The sequence below is a fragment of the Equus przewalskii genome, chromosome 22, assembly GCF_037783145.1.
Source record: "Equus przewalskii isolate Varuska chromosome 22, EquPr2, whole genome shotgun sequence".
NCBI lineage: Eukaryota > Metazoa > Chordata > Mammalia > Perissodactyla > Equidae > Equus > Equus przewalskii.
Genome location: NC_091852.1, coordinates 25,485,435 through 25,504,669, shown reverse-complemented (window position 1 = coordinate 25,504,669; position 19,235 = coordinate 25,485,435). Strand labels below are relative to the sequence as shown.

At 35.6% G+C, this 19,235-nt stretch overlaps 1 protein-coding gene across 6 annotated transcripts in view; it reads left to right on the top strand.

Annotated features, from left to right (window-relative positions):
- Positions 1-19,235, top strand: part of BRD10 (bromodomain containing 10) — a 106,626-nt gene that overhangs the window by 71,607 nt on the left and 15,784 nt on the right. For 5 of the 6 annotated variants that reach the window (XM_070590005.1, XM_070590004.1, XM_070590006.1 and 2 more), the window contains 3 exons: positions 3,668-3,783; positions 12,302-12,489; positions 13,874-18,168. In XM_070590005.1, the coding sequence (XP_070446106.1) occupies positions 3,668-3,783; positions 12,302-12,489; positions 13,874-17,517 (3,948 nt within the window). In that variant the 3' untranslated portion in view covers positions 17,518-18,168. Of the gene's footprint in view, positions 1-3,667; positions 3,784-12,301; positions 12,490-13,873; positions 18,169-19,235 lie in introns of those variants that run through there. The other variant, XR_011531467.1, reaches the window with a different exon arrangement.

Sequence of the window (19,235 nt, the reverse complement as noted above, 5' to 3'; positions counted from 1 at the left end):
TTAGATCACTATAATTATTATAATTAAACAAAATACATTTTGGAAATTTTCATTTTTGCATTACACAGATACCTGCATGTAAATATGGGTACTTACGCAATACAGTCACTTTCTTCTTTGGGAATTGTCTGTGTGTAGGCCAAGAGAAAGAGCATTGTGTAGTGTAAGGACAGTGGATTTTAGCATTTTAGACTGAAGTCTACTTCTATCTGCAAGTACTTCCCTGTGTTACTTTAGCCAGTTTCCCTCTATAAAATTATGTCCTCTGAGTTCATGTTTAGCTTTCATAATTTCATCCTAGAAGAAACATAATATTTGTTCTTAGTTTTTCCTTTATCTGTATATGTAAAAGCTAATCAGTTAGAAAAGCTATTGCTAGCTTTCAGTTAGTGACCTGATTTAAAGTTCAGGAAATATTTGTTTGATTTTAAATAGATTTTTATGTTAGCCCCAAGTTAAGGCAGATTGTTACCATCTCTGACTAACTTCTTTTAAAAGTTTATAACTTTTCTTCTATTTACATTAGTTCCATTGTATACTGTGACACTCTGAGACCAACACTTAAGTAGGAAGAGACATGTCATTTTAATTCCATTTGCTATATTGACCAGAGAAGATGATAAATGAAACGAGCAGTGTGAGTTTCTCTTTTACTGTCAAGTGGTTAAAGCACCTTGCCTCAAATACCAGTCCCAGAGCAGTGATTGTGAACTTTCTTAAACCCATGCTCCCTTTTGATCAACAGAATAACTAGATACACATAGCCCACGGCAGAGTTACAGGGATGCCCTTTGTCAAGGTCATTGTATTCTTTATATGTATCTTCTAGTCAAAACATTTTATCAGTCTTTATTTTCCATAATTTGTATTATGAAAATAATAGACTTTTTGTTTTCCAAATACAGAATGATTAAATATGCATTTTCAAATAAAAGTGAAGTACCATACCATCACCACCCCAAGTTGAGAATACACAATGTAAAGAAAGGGAAGAAGGCCAAAACCATAAAGTTAGAAGGCCGTAGACATTTCCACACAGATTAGTGGGTAAGACAGAATTGTGTGAAAGTTAGAAATCTATTCTCTGATTAATATTTATGACCTCTTCCCTGTGTACAGTCAGCTAGTTCAGTAGTATGTTTTCTGAGCACTGGATTAATTAAAATTTAGTAACCAAAATAAAATCAAAAGGTAAAATCTTTTTAAAACTCTTTTCTGTCAAAATTAATGTTGTAATTTAGTAGACACACAAACACAACTGAAAAATGTCTTGAAATAACAACATCCAACTACACAGTCTCTCCTTCCTGTGCCTCATTTACCTAGTCCTAAGGCTCCATGATACTACTAGTCCTCTGCATTCCCCACCCCATCACCACCACACTAATCCAGACAGCAACCATACTGCCCATGTTAACTCTGCATCTGCCATTCTTCCCTATATAATCCCCAGTTATAAGAAATTCAGTCTTTTAACACTTTTCCAATTAATTATACCACAAAGAGGATAGTCTCCCCACCGTCATTCCTCGTACCTTTCCCCGTTATGCTCTCTTTAGCTTAGGAAAACTTTACTTCTACTCTTACTATTTAATTTTTGAGCCAAATAGTAATTGAGAAGTAGAAAAATAAAGTTGACATGCCTTAACAGGAAAAATCTCCATATACATATTTTCTATTTTTTATTACAACAAAATCCTACTTCACTCCCCAAAGGATTTAGGGTAGCTATCATCTGCCTTTTCTTCATCTTTGGTTAGTTTTCCTGAGAAGAAAGTTATTTCTTGTTCAGCTTTATTGTTTATCATTTAATAGTTTTGTTTTCGTGGGTTGAAATAAGCAGTTTATACTATCTCTTAACATTTCTGTGAGAAAAACTTTTAAATTATAACTCATTGTAAGTTGGGTCCTTTCAAAAAGCATTTGAAAAGAGGGAAGGTCCATCTGGGTTAGTATATTATATAAAATGAAAATTACTTTTCTTGAAATTTTTTCCACAAAACTATGATTTGTCATGCCACTAAGAAAACACAAGAATTAGTCGGTGAGCCTAGGTTCCATATTTATGTGCACATGCAAGTATAATCCCACATCTTCCTACTGTTCTAGTAAACAGTTCCCCTTCCAAGATATAAAAACCTTAGAGGTAGAAATGTAGGTGTTTATTTTTACATTCATAAACATTCTGTTGGTTTAAAGCACAAAATTTTGGGGGAGTAGGAACTATGCTATTAATCAGTTAGGTTTATATGTAACTAACATTTCTGTAACTGAAATGTTGAAGGTTTTAGATAGATATAAAATTGGGAAATTTTTGCACAGATTTAGGATATGTTTTACTCTGAAGAGTGGTACTTTTTCTGCTTTAATATTCTACATATGGGCAGATTGACTCACTTAACTGTTGCTATGGGATGAAGTCTAATTTTATGCATGTTAAATGTGACCCATGACATATATAGTTATGTGTCTTTTGTTATAAATGAAATAAAATGAGTGGACTGGATGGTATATGAATTTTATCTCAAAGCTATTACCCAAAAAAAAAGAAAGAAATACAACATGGTTATATAACAGTAAATGATGATGATGATGGTATTGGTGATAGGTGTACACTAACATTGTGAAGAAAAAGAGTTGACTACCTAGAGATATAACTTCTGTAAACTTCTTGTTCTTAAGTTATTCGAATAATTTTATGGGTACTGGTGAAGTGTATGTTTACTAGAGGTTTTTATGATCTGGGTCAAATTGAATTTATGTGATACAGTTTTTAAGAGGTATTGATGTAGTTCTAAGAAGTTGGACTTCAGCATCAGGCAGATCTATGTTCAAGTCATAAGACCTTAAACCAGCTATTTAATCTCTCTGAGCCTTAGTTTCATCATTTGTTAAGAAAGACTAAAAATGCACACACTCAGAAGGGTTTTCATTACTGCTAGAGTGCTTGTGTACTCTCATGCTCACTTGACTCCTCCCTTCCTCCCCCTCCTTCTCCCTTCCTTTTTCTCTCTCTCCCTTTCTGTGTGTGTGTGTGTGTGTGTGTGTGCGTTTGTATGTATACATGAAATACTTAGGATAATACTTAGCAAATGGAGGGGGTGTCACTAATTATTAACTCTTAGTGTAGCATTATAGTATTGAAAATAGTGACTGCTTGTTTGCTTTTCTGTGCTGGAAACACTTTTAAATAAAATAATTGTAAAATTTCCCAAGGAAGTTTGTTAAGAAGACTGCTTTTGGATATGGTAACAAGCCTATTCTCTCTTTTTTTCCCCACTGTTTGTGAAAATTACAGAAACTTTACAGAAGTGAGCCTTATCATTTACATATTTAATGAGTTTATATAAATGTATCTTTATGTTTATTTAGTAAATGATTTATTAAAATATTTACAATGAATTCAATTAAAAACTTTTAAAAACTTTCTTGTCCTAGTTTGATTAATGGGTTTTAGATTTCTCCTATAGAATTGAGAATCTTTAAAATATATCAAATAAGACTTACTACAGGATATTTCCCCCCTTTCTGCAGCCTTCTGAAGAAGAGATGCTTATTTGACTGGTATTGGTGTTTTGTTTTTTAACTCAGAAAATAAGTTTCTGAGTAAATAAAATTCACTTTTAGATGAACTCTAAGGAATTTACTTTTAAAATTGTGTTTTTAGGGCAAATGGTATCATCGGAGGCAAGCTGTAAAAGAATTGCATAGTACATTGATACGTCTTTTAAATGAATTACTGCCATGGGAACCAAAATTAATGAAAGCTTTTCAAAGAAACAGGTAATTCCAGCTTTATAATCTATTTTACTTATTTTAGTGCTCTTAATTTATGATTATGGGATGATGTCCTGGAATCATTTAGTAGTTTTCCATTGATTCGTAAATCAACAGATATTTTTGAGTGCCCACTGTGTGCAAGTTGCTTCCTAAGCCCTTAAAAAGTAGTATTGATTAAACAAAACCCCTACTCTGTGGCTTACATTCTTTTTTTCTCCTGATTTTTTTCCCTTGTAAAATGCACAAATAAAATTTATCATCTTCACCAGTTTTAAGTGTACGGTTCAGTGGTATTAAATACATTTATAATGTTGTGTTATTACCCCATCCATCTCCAGAACCCTTTTCATCGTGTAAAACTGAAACTCTATACCTATTAAATGATAACTCCGCATTCCCCCCTCCCCTTAGCCCCTGGCAACCACCGTTCTACTTTCTGTCTCTATGATTTTGACTACCCTAAGTACCTCATGTAATATACAATATTTGTCTTTTTGTGGCTTATTTCACTTAGCATAATGTTCTCAAAGTTCATCTATGTTGCAGCATATGTCAGAATTTCCTTCCTTTTTAAGGCTGAATAATATTCCATTGTATACACGTACCACATTTTGCTTATCCATTCATCTGTAGGTTGACCCTTATGTTGTTTCTAAGTTTTAGCTATTATGAATAATGCTGCTATAAACCTAGTACAGATATCTCTTCAAGACTCTGCTTTCACTTCTTTGGGGTTTATACCCAGAAATGGAATTGCTGGATCATATGGTAATTCTATTTTTAACTTTTTGAGAAACCACCACACTGTTTTCCACAGTGACTGTACAATTTTGCATTCCCACCAGCAGTGCACAAGGTTTCCGTTTCTCCTCATCCTCACCAACATTTGTCATTTTCTGGTTTTTTGATAGTAGCCATCCTAATGAATTTGAGGTGGTATATCATTTTACTTTTGATTTGTATTTCCCTAATGGTTAGTGACATTGAGTATCTTTTCATGTGCTTATTGGTCATTTGTATATCTTTGGAGAAATGTCTGTTCAAGTCCTTTGCCCATTTTTGAATCAGCTTGTTTGGTTTTTTGTTGTTGAGTTTTAGGAGTTCTCTATATATTCTGGCTGTTAATCGCTTATCAGATATATGATTTGCAAGTATTTCCTCCCATTCTGTAAGTTACCTTTTTACTTTGTTGATAGTACCTTTAATGCACAAAATTTTAAAATTTTCATCAAGTCCAACTTGTCTATTTTTTTCTTTTGTTGCCTATGCCTTTAGGGTCATATCCAAGAAATCATTGCCAAATTCAGTGTCTTGAAGCTTTTGCCCTATGTTTCCTTCTGAGAAGAGTTTTAGCTCTTACATTTAGGTCTTTGATCCATTTTGAGTTAACTTTTATATAGTGTGTTAGGTAAAGATCTAACACCATTCTTTTGCACGTGGATATCCAGTTTTCCCAGCACCAGTTGTTGAAAAGACTGTCTTCTCCTCATTGAATGGTCTTGGCATCCTTATAACAAAATCATTTGACCATATCCAAGAGGGTTTATTTCTGGACTCTCTGTTCAGTTCCATTGGTCTGTATGTCTGTTTTGCTGCCAATACCACACTGTTTTGATTACTGGAACTTTGCAGTAAGTTTTTAAATCAGGAAGTGTGAGTACCCCAGCTTTGTTTTTCTTTTTCAGGATTGCTTTGGCTATTTGGGGTCCCTTGAGATTCCATATGAATTTTAGGATGAGTTTTTTTCAATTTCTGGAACAAACATCATTGCAATTTTAGTAGGGATTCCATTGAATCTGTAAATTTGCTTTGATTAGTATCAGTTGGTCTTAAAAAGATTAAGTCTTGGGGGCTGACCTGGTAGCATAGTGGTTAAGTTTGTGTGCTGTGGTCTGGCAGCCTGGGGTTTGTGGGTTCTGATCCTGGGTGCAGACCTACACGCTGCTCATTAAGCCATGCTGTGGTGGCATCCCACATACAAAATAGAGGAAGATTGGCACAGATGTTAGCTCAGTGACAATCTTCCTCAAGCAAAAAGAAGTTTGGCAACAGATGTTGCTCAGGACCAATCTTCCTCACCAAAAACCATATATATATATAAAATATATAATATATATTATATAAATATATAAATATATATAATATATATAATGTGCATGGATTGTAAGACAATATATATGTTATATAATTATATAAATATATAATATATAAATATATAATAATATATATAATATATATTAAGTCTTACAATCCATGACATGGGATGTGTTTACATTTATGTCTTCTTTAATTTTTTTCTCCAATGTTTTCTAGTTTTCATTGTGCAAGTCTTTCACATCTTTGATTAATTCCTAAGTATTTTATTCTTTTTTATGCTATTATAAATGGAATTGTCTTGTTAATTTCCTTTTCAGATTGATCATTGTTAATATATAGAAATGCAACTGATTTTTTTGTGTTGACTTTGTCTCCTGCTACTTTGCTGAATTCATTTATTAATTCTAACAAGTTTTTGGTGGACTCTAGGGTTTTCTACATAAAAGATCATATCATCTGTGAACAGAGTAGTTTTACTTCTTCCTTTCCATTTGAATGCCTTTTATTTCCTTTTCGTGCCTAATTGCTCTGGCTAGAACTTCCAGTACTATGTTGAATAGAAATAGCAAAAATGAGAATCCTTGCCTTGTTCCTGATCTTACAGAAAAAGTTTTCACCATTGAGTATGATGTTTGCTGTGTGTTTTTCATGTATGGTTTTTCTTACATTGAAGTAGTTTCCTCCTATTTCTAGTTTGTTGAGTGTTTTTATCATGAAAGGATATTGAATTTTGTCAGATGCTTTTTCTGGGACAGTTGACATGAACGTGTGGTTTCTTTCCTTCATTCTGTTGATCAATTTTCATATGCTGAACTATCCTTGCATTCCAGGAATAAATCCCATTTGTCCATGGTGTATGATCCTTTTATATGCTGCTGAATTGAATTTGCCTTTATTTTGTTGAGAATTTTTATATCAGTGTTTATAAGAGATATTGGTCTGTAGTGTTCTTTTCTTATAGTGTTTGTCGGGTTTTGGCATCAGGGTAATACTGGCCTCAAGAGAATAAGTTAGGAAGTGTTTCCTCCTTTCCAGTTTTTTAGAGAAATTTGAAAAAGATTAGTGTTAGTTCTTCTTTAAATGTTTGGTAGAATTCACCAGTGAAGCTATCAGGTCTAGAGCTTTTCTTTATCAAGAGACTTTTTTGAATACTAATTCATTCTCTTTACTAGTTATAATTCTGTTCAGATGTCTATTTCTTCATGATTTAGTCTTGGCAGGTTTTGTGTTTCTAGGAATTTGTCCATTTCATCTAGGTTATTCAGTTTGTTTCCTTACAATTGTTTATAGTATTCTTATAATCTTTTTAATTTCTGTAGAATCCATAGTAATAACCCCACTTTCATTTCTGAGTTCAGTAATTTGAGTCTTCTCTTTTTTTCTTAGTCCATCTAGCTAAAAGTTTGTCAATTTTGTTGATTCTTTCAAAGAATGAACTTTTGGTTTCATTGATTTTTCTCTATTTTTTTATTTTCTATTTTGTTTATCTCTGGTCTAATCTTTATTATTTCCTTCCTTCTGCTAGCCTTGGGTTTAGTTTGTTCTTTTTCTAGTTCCTCAAGTTATAAAGTTGGGTTGTTGATTTGATATCTTTCTTGTTTTTTAATGTAAGCACTTATAGCTATAAATTTCCCCCTTAGCACTGCTTTCATTGTGTCCCATAAGTTTTACTATGTTATCATTTCCATTCCTCTATAAGTATTTTCCAATTTCTCATATGATTTCTTCTTTGATTCATTGGTTATTTAAGAGTGTGTTGTTTAATTTCCACAAATTTGTGAATTTTCCAGTTTTCTTTCTTTTTTTTTTTTCCTGCTTTTTCTCCCCAAGTCCCCCCAGTACATAGTTGTATATTTTAGTTGTGGGTCCTTCTAGTTGTGACATGTGGGGTGCCGCCTCAGCATGGCCTGATGAGCGGTGCCATGTCCGTACCCAGGATCCAAACCAGCAAAACCCCGGGCTGCCAAAGGGGAGCACACGAACTTAACCACTCGGCCACGGGGCCGGCCCTCCAGTTTTCTTTCTATTATTGATTTCTAACTTCATCTGTGGCTTACATTCTAACGGAATAAACAGTGAAACTCAAATGTCAGTTGGTGATAAGTGCTGTGAATAAAAGTAAAGCAGGGTAAGGGGAATAGGAAATACCTGGTCTGGACAGGATAATGCTTGCTCTTTTACCAGGGTGTTGGGTAAAGCTTCCCTATTGAGTTGATGTTTGAACAGACACCTGAAGGAAATGAGGGAGAGATGCATATGGATATCTGAGAGAAGATGCAGAAGCTCTAAGGTTGGAAGTATGTTTGGCATTTAGAGGAAATGCAAAGGGGCAGGTGTAACCAGAGCTGAGTAAATGAGGAGGAAAGTGGTAGGAGTCAAGAGTCAGAGAATTATAGAGAAAGGTAGTCAGATCATGTAGGTCTTTAAGGATTTTGGTTTTAATTCTGACTGAAATGAGAAGCCATTTCAAGTTTTAAGCAGAGGAGGGACATGATCTGACTTATGTTTTAAAGCATTCACTCTACCTGCAATGTTAGGTTAGTGTAGTGGAACAAAGATGAAAGCAAGGAAATCAGTTGCATTGTAGCAGCAATCCAGGCGAAAAATGATAGTGGCTTGGACCAGGATAGTAGCAGTGCAGATGTCAACCAGTGGTTGGATTCTGGATATATCTTGAAAGTAGGATTAATAGAATTTGCTTAAGATTGGGATATGGAGTGTCAGAAAAAATGAGGAGTAAAAAGGTGATGCCTAGTATTTTTCGTTTACGCAACTGGAATAATGGAATTGCCATTAGCTGAGATAGAGGAAATCAAAGGAGTAGCAGGTTTGGGGAGGAGTGGGGATCCAAGAGTTTGGATTTCAACATGTTGAGTTTTTTGTTTGTTTTAAACAGATTTATTGAGAAATAATTCACATACCATACAATTCACCCATTTAAAATGTACAGTGGTGTTTAGTACATTCACAGTTGCACCAATCACCACAGTCTAATTTTAGAACATTTTTATCACCCCAGAGAAAAACTCTGTACCCATTAGCAGACGTCACCATGCACCACAACTCCCCAGTCCTAAACTTTAGCTCCATAGATTTGCCAGTTTGGAAATGTCATCAAGATGGAATCATACAATATGTGTTCTTTTGTGAATAGTTTCTTTTACTTAGTATGTTTTCAAAGTTCATCCTTGTTGAATCAGTATCGGAACTTCATTCCTTCATTCATTCAATAAGCCAAAAAATATTCCATTGTAAGTACAAACCACATTTTATTTATCCATTCACCAATGGAGGACATTTGGACTGTTTCCAGTTTTTGTCCCTCATAAATACTGCTATGAACATTTGTGTAAAGTTTTGGGTGGATATATCTTTTCATTTCTTAAGAGTATATACCTCGGAGTGGAATTTCTAGGTCAAAGTGTAACTCTATGTTTAACCTTGTGAGGTGCTGCCAAACTCTTTTCCAAAGTACCTGCCCCATTTTTCATTCTCAACAGCAATACATAAGGATTCCATTTTTTCCCCATTCTAACATTTGTCTGCCTTTCTTTTCTTTTTTATTGAGTTCATAATAGTTTACATCGTTGTAAAATTTCAGTTGTACATATTTCTTGTCTGTCACCATGAAAGTGCTCCCCTTCACCCCCTGTGCCAACCCCCCACCTCCCTCGCCCTGATAACCACTGAACTATTTTCTTTGTCCATGCGTTTGTTTATATTCCACACATGAGTGAAATCATATGGTCTTTGTCTTTCTCACTCTGGCTTATTTTGCTTAGCATAATACCCTCCAGATCCATCCATGTTGTTGCAAATGGGATGAATTTGTCTTTTTTTACGGCTGAATAGTGTTCCATTTCATATATATATATATACCACATCTTCTTTATCCAATCTTCAGTCGATGGGCACTTGGATTGTTTCCATGTCTTGGCTATTATGAATAGTGCTGCAATGAACATAGGGGTACATATATTACTTTGGATTGTTGATTTCAAGTTTTTTGGGTAGATACCCAATAATGGGATAGCTGGGTTATATGGTAGTCCTATTTTTAGTTTTTTGAGGAATCTCCATCCTGTTTTCCATAGTGGCTGCATCAGTTTGCATTCCCACCAGCAGTGTATGAGTGTTCCCTTTTTGCCACATCCTCTCCAACATTTGCTGTTTTTTGTCTTGGTAATTATAGCCATTCTGACCGGTGTAAGGTGATATCTCATTGTAGTTTTGATTTGCATTTCCCTAATAATTAGTGATGTTGAGTGTCTTTTCATGTGTCCGTTGGCCATCTGTATATCTTCCTTGGAAAAATGTCTGTTCATATCTTCTGCCCATTTTTTGATCAGGTTGTTTGTTTTTTTGTTGTTGTTGAGTTGTGTGAGTTCTTTATATACTTCGGAGATCAACCCCTTGTCTGATAAATCAACATGTTAAGTTTGATATGCTTTTTAGACATCTAATTGGAATTATTGAGTAGGCAGTTTAGAGTATGAGTCCCAGTTCAAGGAGTGAGCTAGGTTGGAGGTATATATTTTGTCAGGATATGGATTATATTTAAGCTGTGAGACTGGTAGAAATCACTTAGTATGTGAGCATAAATCGAGAATAAGAGAGACTGAACCTGGAGCATTCCAACATTTAGAGATGGTAGAGATGAGTAGGACTCAGCAGAAGAGACTGAGAAGGAGTGTTCAGTAAGATAGGATAACCAAGAGAAAGAGTAGTGTCTTGGAAACCAGGTAAAGAAAGCGTTTCAAAAAGGAGGGCTGCTCATGATGGACTGAGGAAGGTGAGGTTTGAGAATTCATTATGGAATTTGGCAACATGGAGATCATTGATGACCTTGATGAGCTGTATTGGTAGAGAAGTGGGTGAAAGTTTTAGGAGTCTGTTCAAGAGAACTAGGGGAGAGGAATTGAAGTTTTGCTATATAAAGTGGAGCAGAGAAATAGGGCAGTACTTGGAAGGACAAGTTAGAGTCAACAGAAGGTGCTTTGTTTTTTGTTGTTTGTTTTTGTTAATGGGAGAAATATGTTTGTATACTGGTAGAAATTATCTAATAGGGAGAAATGGACTCAGGCAAAGAAGGGGCATTTGGTAGAGTGATATCCTTGAATAGGTGAGAGAGGATGCATAAGTGGAGGGGTTAGCTTAGATAGGAAGACGGAAAATATGAGTACAAATGAAGGTCTTAAGATGCAGATGAGGTGTGAGCATGTCAAAATTCTTGTCTGATTGCTTCCAGCTCCCCTGAAATAAGAAGCAAAGTCATTAGCTGAGACTAAAAAGGAAGGAACTTCATACTACCCCCACGAAGGTATTTCTAAAAGGAAATTAATTTTATGGTTATCCTTTAGGAATCCATTCTAGTATCTTACAGCCTTCATCTGCTCCATAAAACCCTTAAGCAATAATATGAAACATAAATAAATTGAGAGTCATTATTAACTAACATTTCTCGAATATTTGTGTGCCACACATACTATGAGGTAAGTAGTATTATTATCCCCATTTTACAAAAAAGTAAATTGATGCTTAGAAAGTTTATGGAACTTGCCCAAAGTCTTAGAACTGTTAAGTGACTGAGGGGAGACTTAAACTCCAACATACACAAACAAGAATTTGTAGCAAAAATAAATTGGAGGATATATGTTCAGATTTTCTTTTTTAAAACAAACAAAAAGTAAACTAAGGATAAAGTTGAGTGTAGAATAGAGCAACTCAGTTGAAAGCGAAAGGAATAATAAAGGATCTCTAAAATATCATGTAATCATTTGGAATTGTGTCCATATCTCCACAGGTTCATAGAAACACAGCTATTATGTTTTTATGTGAAAAGAATCTCTGAAAGATCACTTTTCAGCTATGTTTCCTTATGCTTATTAAAAATATATTTCTAGTGAGACTCAAAAGTTTAGATATGATTACTCTCAGGATTAAACGATAGGTTTTTTTGTTTTACTCCGGATAATAGTTGAAAATGATGCTGTTTCTTAGAATTTCTTGATTAACTTTTTTAAACAACCTTTTAACTATATTATAATCAGTAATTTTAAGGCTATCTCAAATCTATTTCTGTCAATGCAGCTAGAAAAAAAATAATCTTTCTCTCATTTAATAGGTCTAATAGCAGCCTTTAGAAAGACAAATGGGTGGTATGTTGAAGTACTTTATTCTGAAATTGCAGGTATAATCTCTTCAGTTTCTTATGCCTGCACCCTGGGTTTTGTCTTCTTGAGTGATAATCATTGTCAAGACCAAACTAAGCATCTTAGACACACTTGAGATTAAAACATAGTTTTCACTGACAGAATTGAAAATATTTCAATATATTGTTTAAAACGTTAAAAGTTAGTTTAGCTTCCAGTACTTTAAAAGACATATATTTGTTTGTTATGTCGGGCATTTTATTTTATTTCAGGAGCCGCCTAAAGAGAGACTATGATGATTTCAGAAGGCAGCCTGATCATGATAAATTTACTAGAGAACTATGGACTACTGAAGAAGGTGAAGGAGATCCTGGAAAAGAATCTCCTAAAGTAGAATTCAGTAAGTCTATAGACTCAACGGAATCTCTAGATATCCTGGAGAAAGATCACTTTGATTCAGGTAGGCTTTAAAACTTTCTTCAAATCAACACTAAAAGCACAAAGAGACGTTTTAGTATCTTTTGTGGAAATAAAGGATAATCTGGTTAATGAAGTATATTGATTGGGGAAAGCTGGTATGTTTTGAAGGTGTACTATATCCTTATAAAAGGTTCTTTGGAGTCATTATTACATTTCTAGGAGTTCCTGGAGCCAATGCCTGACTCCAGACAATAGGTATATCATTGCTCATTACAGACCACACATCCTTGATCTACAATTCCTTTGAAATAGGTTCATCCTCTTTTTTTTATTATTGCTATTTTTGAAGCACTATTTCTGACATTTGCTTTAGATGGAACTCAGCAAGTCCCTAACACTGTGAAGATTTTTTTGTGAGGAATGACAAAGGTTGATGGCCTAATGAGACCAGAGACATCATTCTGATCAGGAGGCTGGATTAGATTATCTGTAATTCATTTCAACTCATCAGATTATATTATTCTGTAAATCTAGTTAAATAGCTTCCTTTAGTCATGAAAGAGGTTAGTATGCAAATTTGTAGTTAGAAACGTATTAACCCATTCTTTTCCATGTCTTTGGTGAATTGAAAAAGAATAATTTCTCATCAACACAGTTTGACCAGATATGAACATAAATTTTTTTTAAACATTGGCACCTGAGCTAACATCTCTTGCCAGTCTTCTTTTTTCTTCTTCTTCTTCTGCCCAAGTCCCCTCAGTATGTAGTTGTATATTCTGGTTGTGAATGCCTCTGGTTGTTCTATGTGGGACGCTGCCTCAGTGTGACCTGATGAGTGGTGCCATGTCCGCCCCCAGGATCCGAACCGGTGAAACCCTGGGCCACTGAAGCGGAGCACGCAAACTTAACCATTCGGCCATGGGGCCAGACCCAAACATAAATTTTTTACTGTAGGAATAATTAAACGCCAGAAAAAGCTGAACATTTTTCATACTTTACAGTTTCTAAAAATAGATTAGAACAGAGAACCATCTCTCTTTGATATCAAGATTTCTCTATCTAGAAGAAGAGAACTAGACTAGGTTCCTTTCCAGATCTAAATTCTGAGCCCTAATTGCTGGCTTGAGTATCTCTTTAAAAGATGTAAAATTTCCTTTTGCACTTGTATTGGCAGCAGAATTAGCAGAATTTGACCAAAAATAATTTTCTCAAAATAGGTTGTTTTGGGGACTATGATATCAACATTACCATGTCACAGGTCACCTTACCTTAATTTTCGTCAGTAGCGCTGAGACTTGAATCACCGTGTAGTAGATTTCTTAATAAATTGTCAGTTCAAAGATTGACTTTCTTTTTTATAATTGGTTTTATTATTGCTATTCAGTTGCTGTTTTATATAAACAGAATGCTTGGTTTTTTTCCAGATGATATGAAATTGTCAGAAATAGATTTTCCTATGGCCAGAAGCAAGTTGTTGAAAAAGGAATTGCCTTCTAAAGATGGACCGAAGACACTGCCTAAAACCCTTAAACGACAGTCCAAACAAACTAGTTATCTGGATGATAGCACAAAAGAGCTTTCCCCAAGAAAGAAAGCAAAGTTAAGCACAACTGAGACAACAGTTGAGAATGTAGATGGAAATTTGCAGATTGACTGTTTGAATGAATCAAAGCATGCAGAGCCACTGTTTCCAGAGTCATTTGCCTCAGTGGAATCAACACCAGTGTCTACTCTCCAGAAAGGGACCAAACCTATTCAGGCCTTGCTTGCAAAGAATATTGGGAACAAAGTGACCTTAACAAATCAACTGCCTCCTTCCACAGGTAGAAGTGCTCCTGCTGTGGAAAAGCCAGTTATATCTCCTCCAGAAGCAAGCCCCATAAAGCCAGCATTGACCTGCCACACCAGTACAAAAGGTCCTTTACAGATGGTATACAAAATGCCCTGTGGCCAGTGGTTGCCCATAGATCTTCATAACAGCTCTGTAAAGATTCAGATGCAACCTGTGCTGGATCCTAAAACAGGAGAAAAAATCATGCAGCAGGTTCTCATTCTGCCCAAGAATTTTGTGATTCAGCACAAGGAAGGAAAAGCAGTTGCAAAAGAAATACCACCACTTCAACAAAAAGGTACAGAACAACGTTGTTCATCTTTCCCACAGACAGCAAATGTGAACTCTTCTTTAGCATCAGTTCTTGTCAATTCAACAGGAAGTGTTTCTACCCATCTACCTAATACAGTTTTCAACAAGACGATTACACCTTTGTCAAATGTGAGTAGTGGTAGACCACAGCCTTTGTCTCCTGTAACTTCCATAAATAATTTATTAACACCACCAGTTAAGACTAGCCAGAGTGAAGCAGGAAAAGTCAAGAATACAGTTTCAGCAGCCACGTTCCCCCAGCCCATTGCTTCACCTACCATTTCCTCAACAGTTCAGACTGTTTTATCAGCAACGACACTAAGTGGATCTACAAATCCTGGTAGTTCCCTCAACTGTTTTGCACAACCACCTTCTGATTGTTCTGAAGCAAAGCAAGAGCTGAAAACTGTATGTATAAGAGATTCACAGTCAATTCTTGTTAGGACACGAGGTGGAAACACTGGAGTTGTAAAAGTACAGACCAATCCAGATCAAAATTCACCCAACAGTTTATCTTCAGGTTCAGTTTTCACTTTTGCTCCTCAGCTTCAGGCATTTCTGCTGCCAAAATCAACAACTTCTTCATCTTCTGCTTTTTCACCAGTAGCTGGAACGACTACTACATCTAGTCTCCCACCTTTTGGCCACACACCCACTTCTATTTCCATTCCAGCTGACTTTAATCCATCTGTGGGGAAAAATCTCAAACTTACATTAGGCCAGCCTGCCTGCAGTGGTAATTTGGGCCACATGATAGATAAAACTTCGCACATCCTTTCTTCTCCTTTGAAGTCCTCTGTTTCTTCTAGCACTCTACTAACATCAACAGTAAATAGTTCAGTAAGTGTAATTAGCATATCAACAGGAAATTTTGGACAAACCAATGCAAATATTATTCATACTCCCACTAAACAGCAACAAGTTGATTATATCACAAAAAGTTACCCTGTTACAAGATCAGAAGCAACAGCAGCAACAAATGGAGATGTGATCAGTGGGACTCCAGTTCAGAAACTTATGCTAGTGTCAGCTCCGTCTGTTCTTTCTTCTGGCAGTGGAACTGCAATTAATGTGACACCTGCACCAACATCTACAGGTGTTTCTGCCCAGAAGTTAGTTTTTATTAATGCTCCAATTCCCAGTGGCGCTTCAACCCCAACTATTGTGGCAGAACCATTAAAACAAACTCTTCCTCCTCCCTTGAATAAAACATATGTTAAGACTCCAGAGCAACCTCAGATAGTGCTGATTCCATCTACAGTGGGAGCACCAATAAAAATAAATTCATCACCAACTGTGTCTCAGATAAAAGATGTGAAAATTGGGCTAAACATAGGTCAAGCAATTGTAAATACTTCAGGCAGTGTGCCAGCTATACCATCAATTAACATATTGCAAAATGTAACCCCAAAAGGAGAAGAAAAAAGTACCAAGGGCTATGTTTTGCCATTGTCAACAAGTGGTAATTCAATTCCAGTAAGCTCAAATATTGTGAGTCAAAATATTACTCCTGTTAATGAATCAGTGGTTTCTACAGCGAGAGCAGTAAACATGTTTTCAGTAACAGGAGCAAATGTATCTTTGGGTTCTCTTTCAGTGACCTCAACCTCTGCTTCAGTTGGGACACGACCTCCTGTTTTAGTCAGTGGAAATGATACCTCTTCAAGAATTATGCCTATTTTGTCAAATAGACTTTGCACATCAAATCTCGGAAACACTGTGGCTATATCAACTGTGAAAACAGGACATCTTGCGTCATCTGTTCTGATTTCAACTACACAACCAACAGTGTCTCCAAAATGTTTAACATCAGCTTTGCAAATCCCTGTTACTGTTGCCTTGCCTACACCTGTGACTGTATCCCCTAAAATAATCAACACAGTTCCACAAGTGGCAACAGTACCAGGAGCCACACGTTCTGTATCTGTTTCTAAAAGACAGTCTCGGACTTCTGTCCAGTTTCAGTCACCAGGGATTTCAACTACAGTGCCAACAAATATAAATACAAATAAACCTCAAACTGAATTGCCGTCCCTTTCACCAAGCCCAGGTAAAATAATTAATATTTCCAATTTTGCTTCTCTACCAAACCAGCAAATGTCTCCTGCTTTAGTAAAATCAACCCCCAGTTATACTTCTGCTCCAAGTGGCTCTGCCATTCACACTGCTACAGCACCATCAAATGTGACTAGTGTGGTAGGGGGTCAGTTTAGTGAACCTTGTATTCAGCAAAAAATAGTCATCAACACCAGTACACCTTTGGCACCTGGTACTCAGATCATGATTAATGGAACCCGGTTTATTGTTCCACCACAAGGTCTTGGAGCTGGCAGCCATGTTCTCCTTATATCTGCTAATCCAAAATACGGACTCCCCTTAGTTCTTAACAGTGGCCAAAGCATTCAGCCTACACCAGTAGATAACCCTACCCAGAAGGTCACACTAGCATCAAATAATTCTTTAAGTGGGCAACCTGTAAAACATTCTCTAAGAAACTCTACAAAAATTGTAAACTCTCTTGGGAATGCAAGTTGTCTACCCACAGTACATACAACACCACAGATCATAAACACAACTGCTAAAGTTTCTTTTCCACCTCCTACACCAACAGTGTCATTAACTTCAGTAATTAAGTCTCCTCCAGCTACTCTTTTGGCTAAGACATCTTTGGTTTCTGCCATTTGCTCTAGTAATCCTCCACTGCCAACTAGCACTTCAGTATTTCATTTGGACACATCAGTCAAAAAATTATTGGTTAGCCCAGAAGGAGCCATTCTGAATACCATAAATACTCCAGCATCTAAGGTTTCTTCACTCTCTTCATCTCTCTCTCAAATTGTTGTATCTGCCAGTCGAAATCCTGCCTCTGTCTTCCCTGCTTTTCAGTCATCTGGCTTAGAGAAGCCTGACACAGCTGCATCTTGAATTTAGACTAAAAGAGCCAGTTTTTAAATAATGGGGCATTCTTTCAACTCCCATAAAAATTTTAAGTGTTTATTATACTGTTGAAAACATACTATACATAGTTGCGCGCGTGTGTGTGTGTTTTAATGTATCTTTTCATTAGCTTGAAACAAGGCTTTGTTTTCTTGGGGAGGGAAAAATCTGTTCTGTTTCACTCGTTGGTGTGAGTATATCTTCAAAGGTTGTTTGTTTAAAATAGACAGTCAGGATTTACCTGTCTGTATAACATAAATTGAACAAAGTCAAGTTTGATTAGTTTGGAGTAAGCTAGCCTTTTGCACACTTGCGTTGCCACATTTCTTCTTGAATTTGGACTTTTGCAGCGTGTATCTATGATATGGTATTCTGTGTCATTAGTGAAATCTTATTTTTGTTTCTGTAAAAAATATATATATATTTATGCATTGTGAAAATGCAGTCCATGGTGTAAAATTGTACATATTCCTAAATCCCTAACAACCTGTACCAAACTATATGTACAAAGAACTATGCTGTCTTATTTATGTTTTGTTTACATAATGTATAGTTTTTTAAGTATTTTAGTAATTTTGGACCAGTGAACTGTTAGCAACAATGCAGAAGAATCTGCATGTAATAAACTGAGTTGCTGTATTTCTTTGTTTGAATACCATTTTTAAAGTGCATTCTTGTTCTATTAAAAGAGTATTTGATGTAAAATGAAGACGGTCCTTTACAAAAAGGAATTAAGGCTGGGAAATTTGAGTCAATAATAGCTAGCATTTGTACAAGGTTTTACAGTTTGCAAACTTTACTTTCACATATCCCATTTGATTTTCACAGTACTCTTGAGAGGTTAAGTGATAATGTGTCCAAGGTCACCTGGCTAGTGGGTGGTAGAGCTGGTATTTGAACCTGATGCTTTAAATCCTTTTTTCATAATTTTACATTACTTCTGTTATAAAATTTTCTTCTAGATTTCATTATTTTAACTTTTTTCTCTTAATCCACCACCAAATTCTACACTGACCAAAATAAGTAGTCTTCTTTCAGGCCAATGTATTTGGTCTCTGTTTATACACCCTAATACACCCCAGATATGTTCTTTTAAGCTTTTTAAATAATTTTAGATTCACAGGAAGTTGCAGTGATAGTACAAAGAGTCCAGTGTACCCTTTACCTAGTTTCTCTGATACTTTTATTTTTATATTAAGGTGTTGGTTCATAGTGACTGATTTTCCAAAATGATATTTAAAAACATGAATTTTTTTTTAGTTTAGAATAATAAGTGAATGTAGACACCTTCAATTATTTATAAGTACTCTTTGCTGGGGTTTTTTTTGTTGTTTTTTTCAATTACAGAGCAGTTACTTAAATTCCATTGTAAAGCAAGTTTTATGGATCAGCTTATTCTCAGGGTTTGACTTTGTGGTATTTCAGAATATGCCTCATTTTAAATAAAAGATAGATTTTATACTTATTGGATCTTTATATCCATTATCTTATTTGGGATACTGATTGTGTACTCATCCACATTCTATTTATAGTGATAATGTTCAGCCTCATCACATGGAGTTATAGTCTGGGGTTGAAAATGGTAGGGACGAGTAGGCCTAAAAACTTCCTTTGAAACTACATTGAAATTTGTTAGTTATCAAAGTGGAGAGGGCAGTGAGGATATTCCTGGAAAGTTGCTCAAGGCTCTCAAAAACCTGCATTAA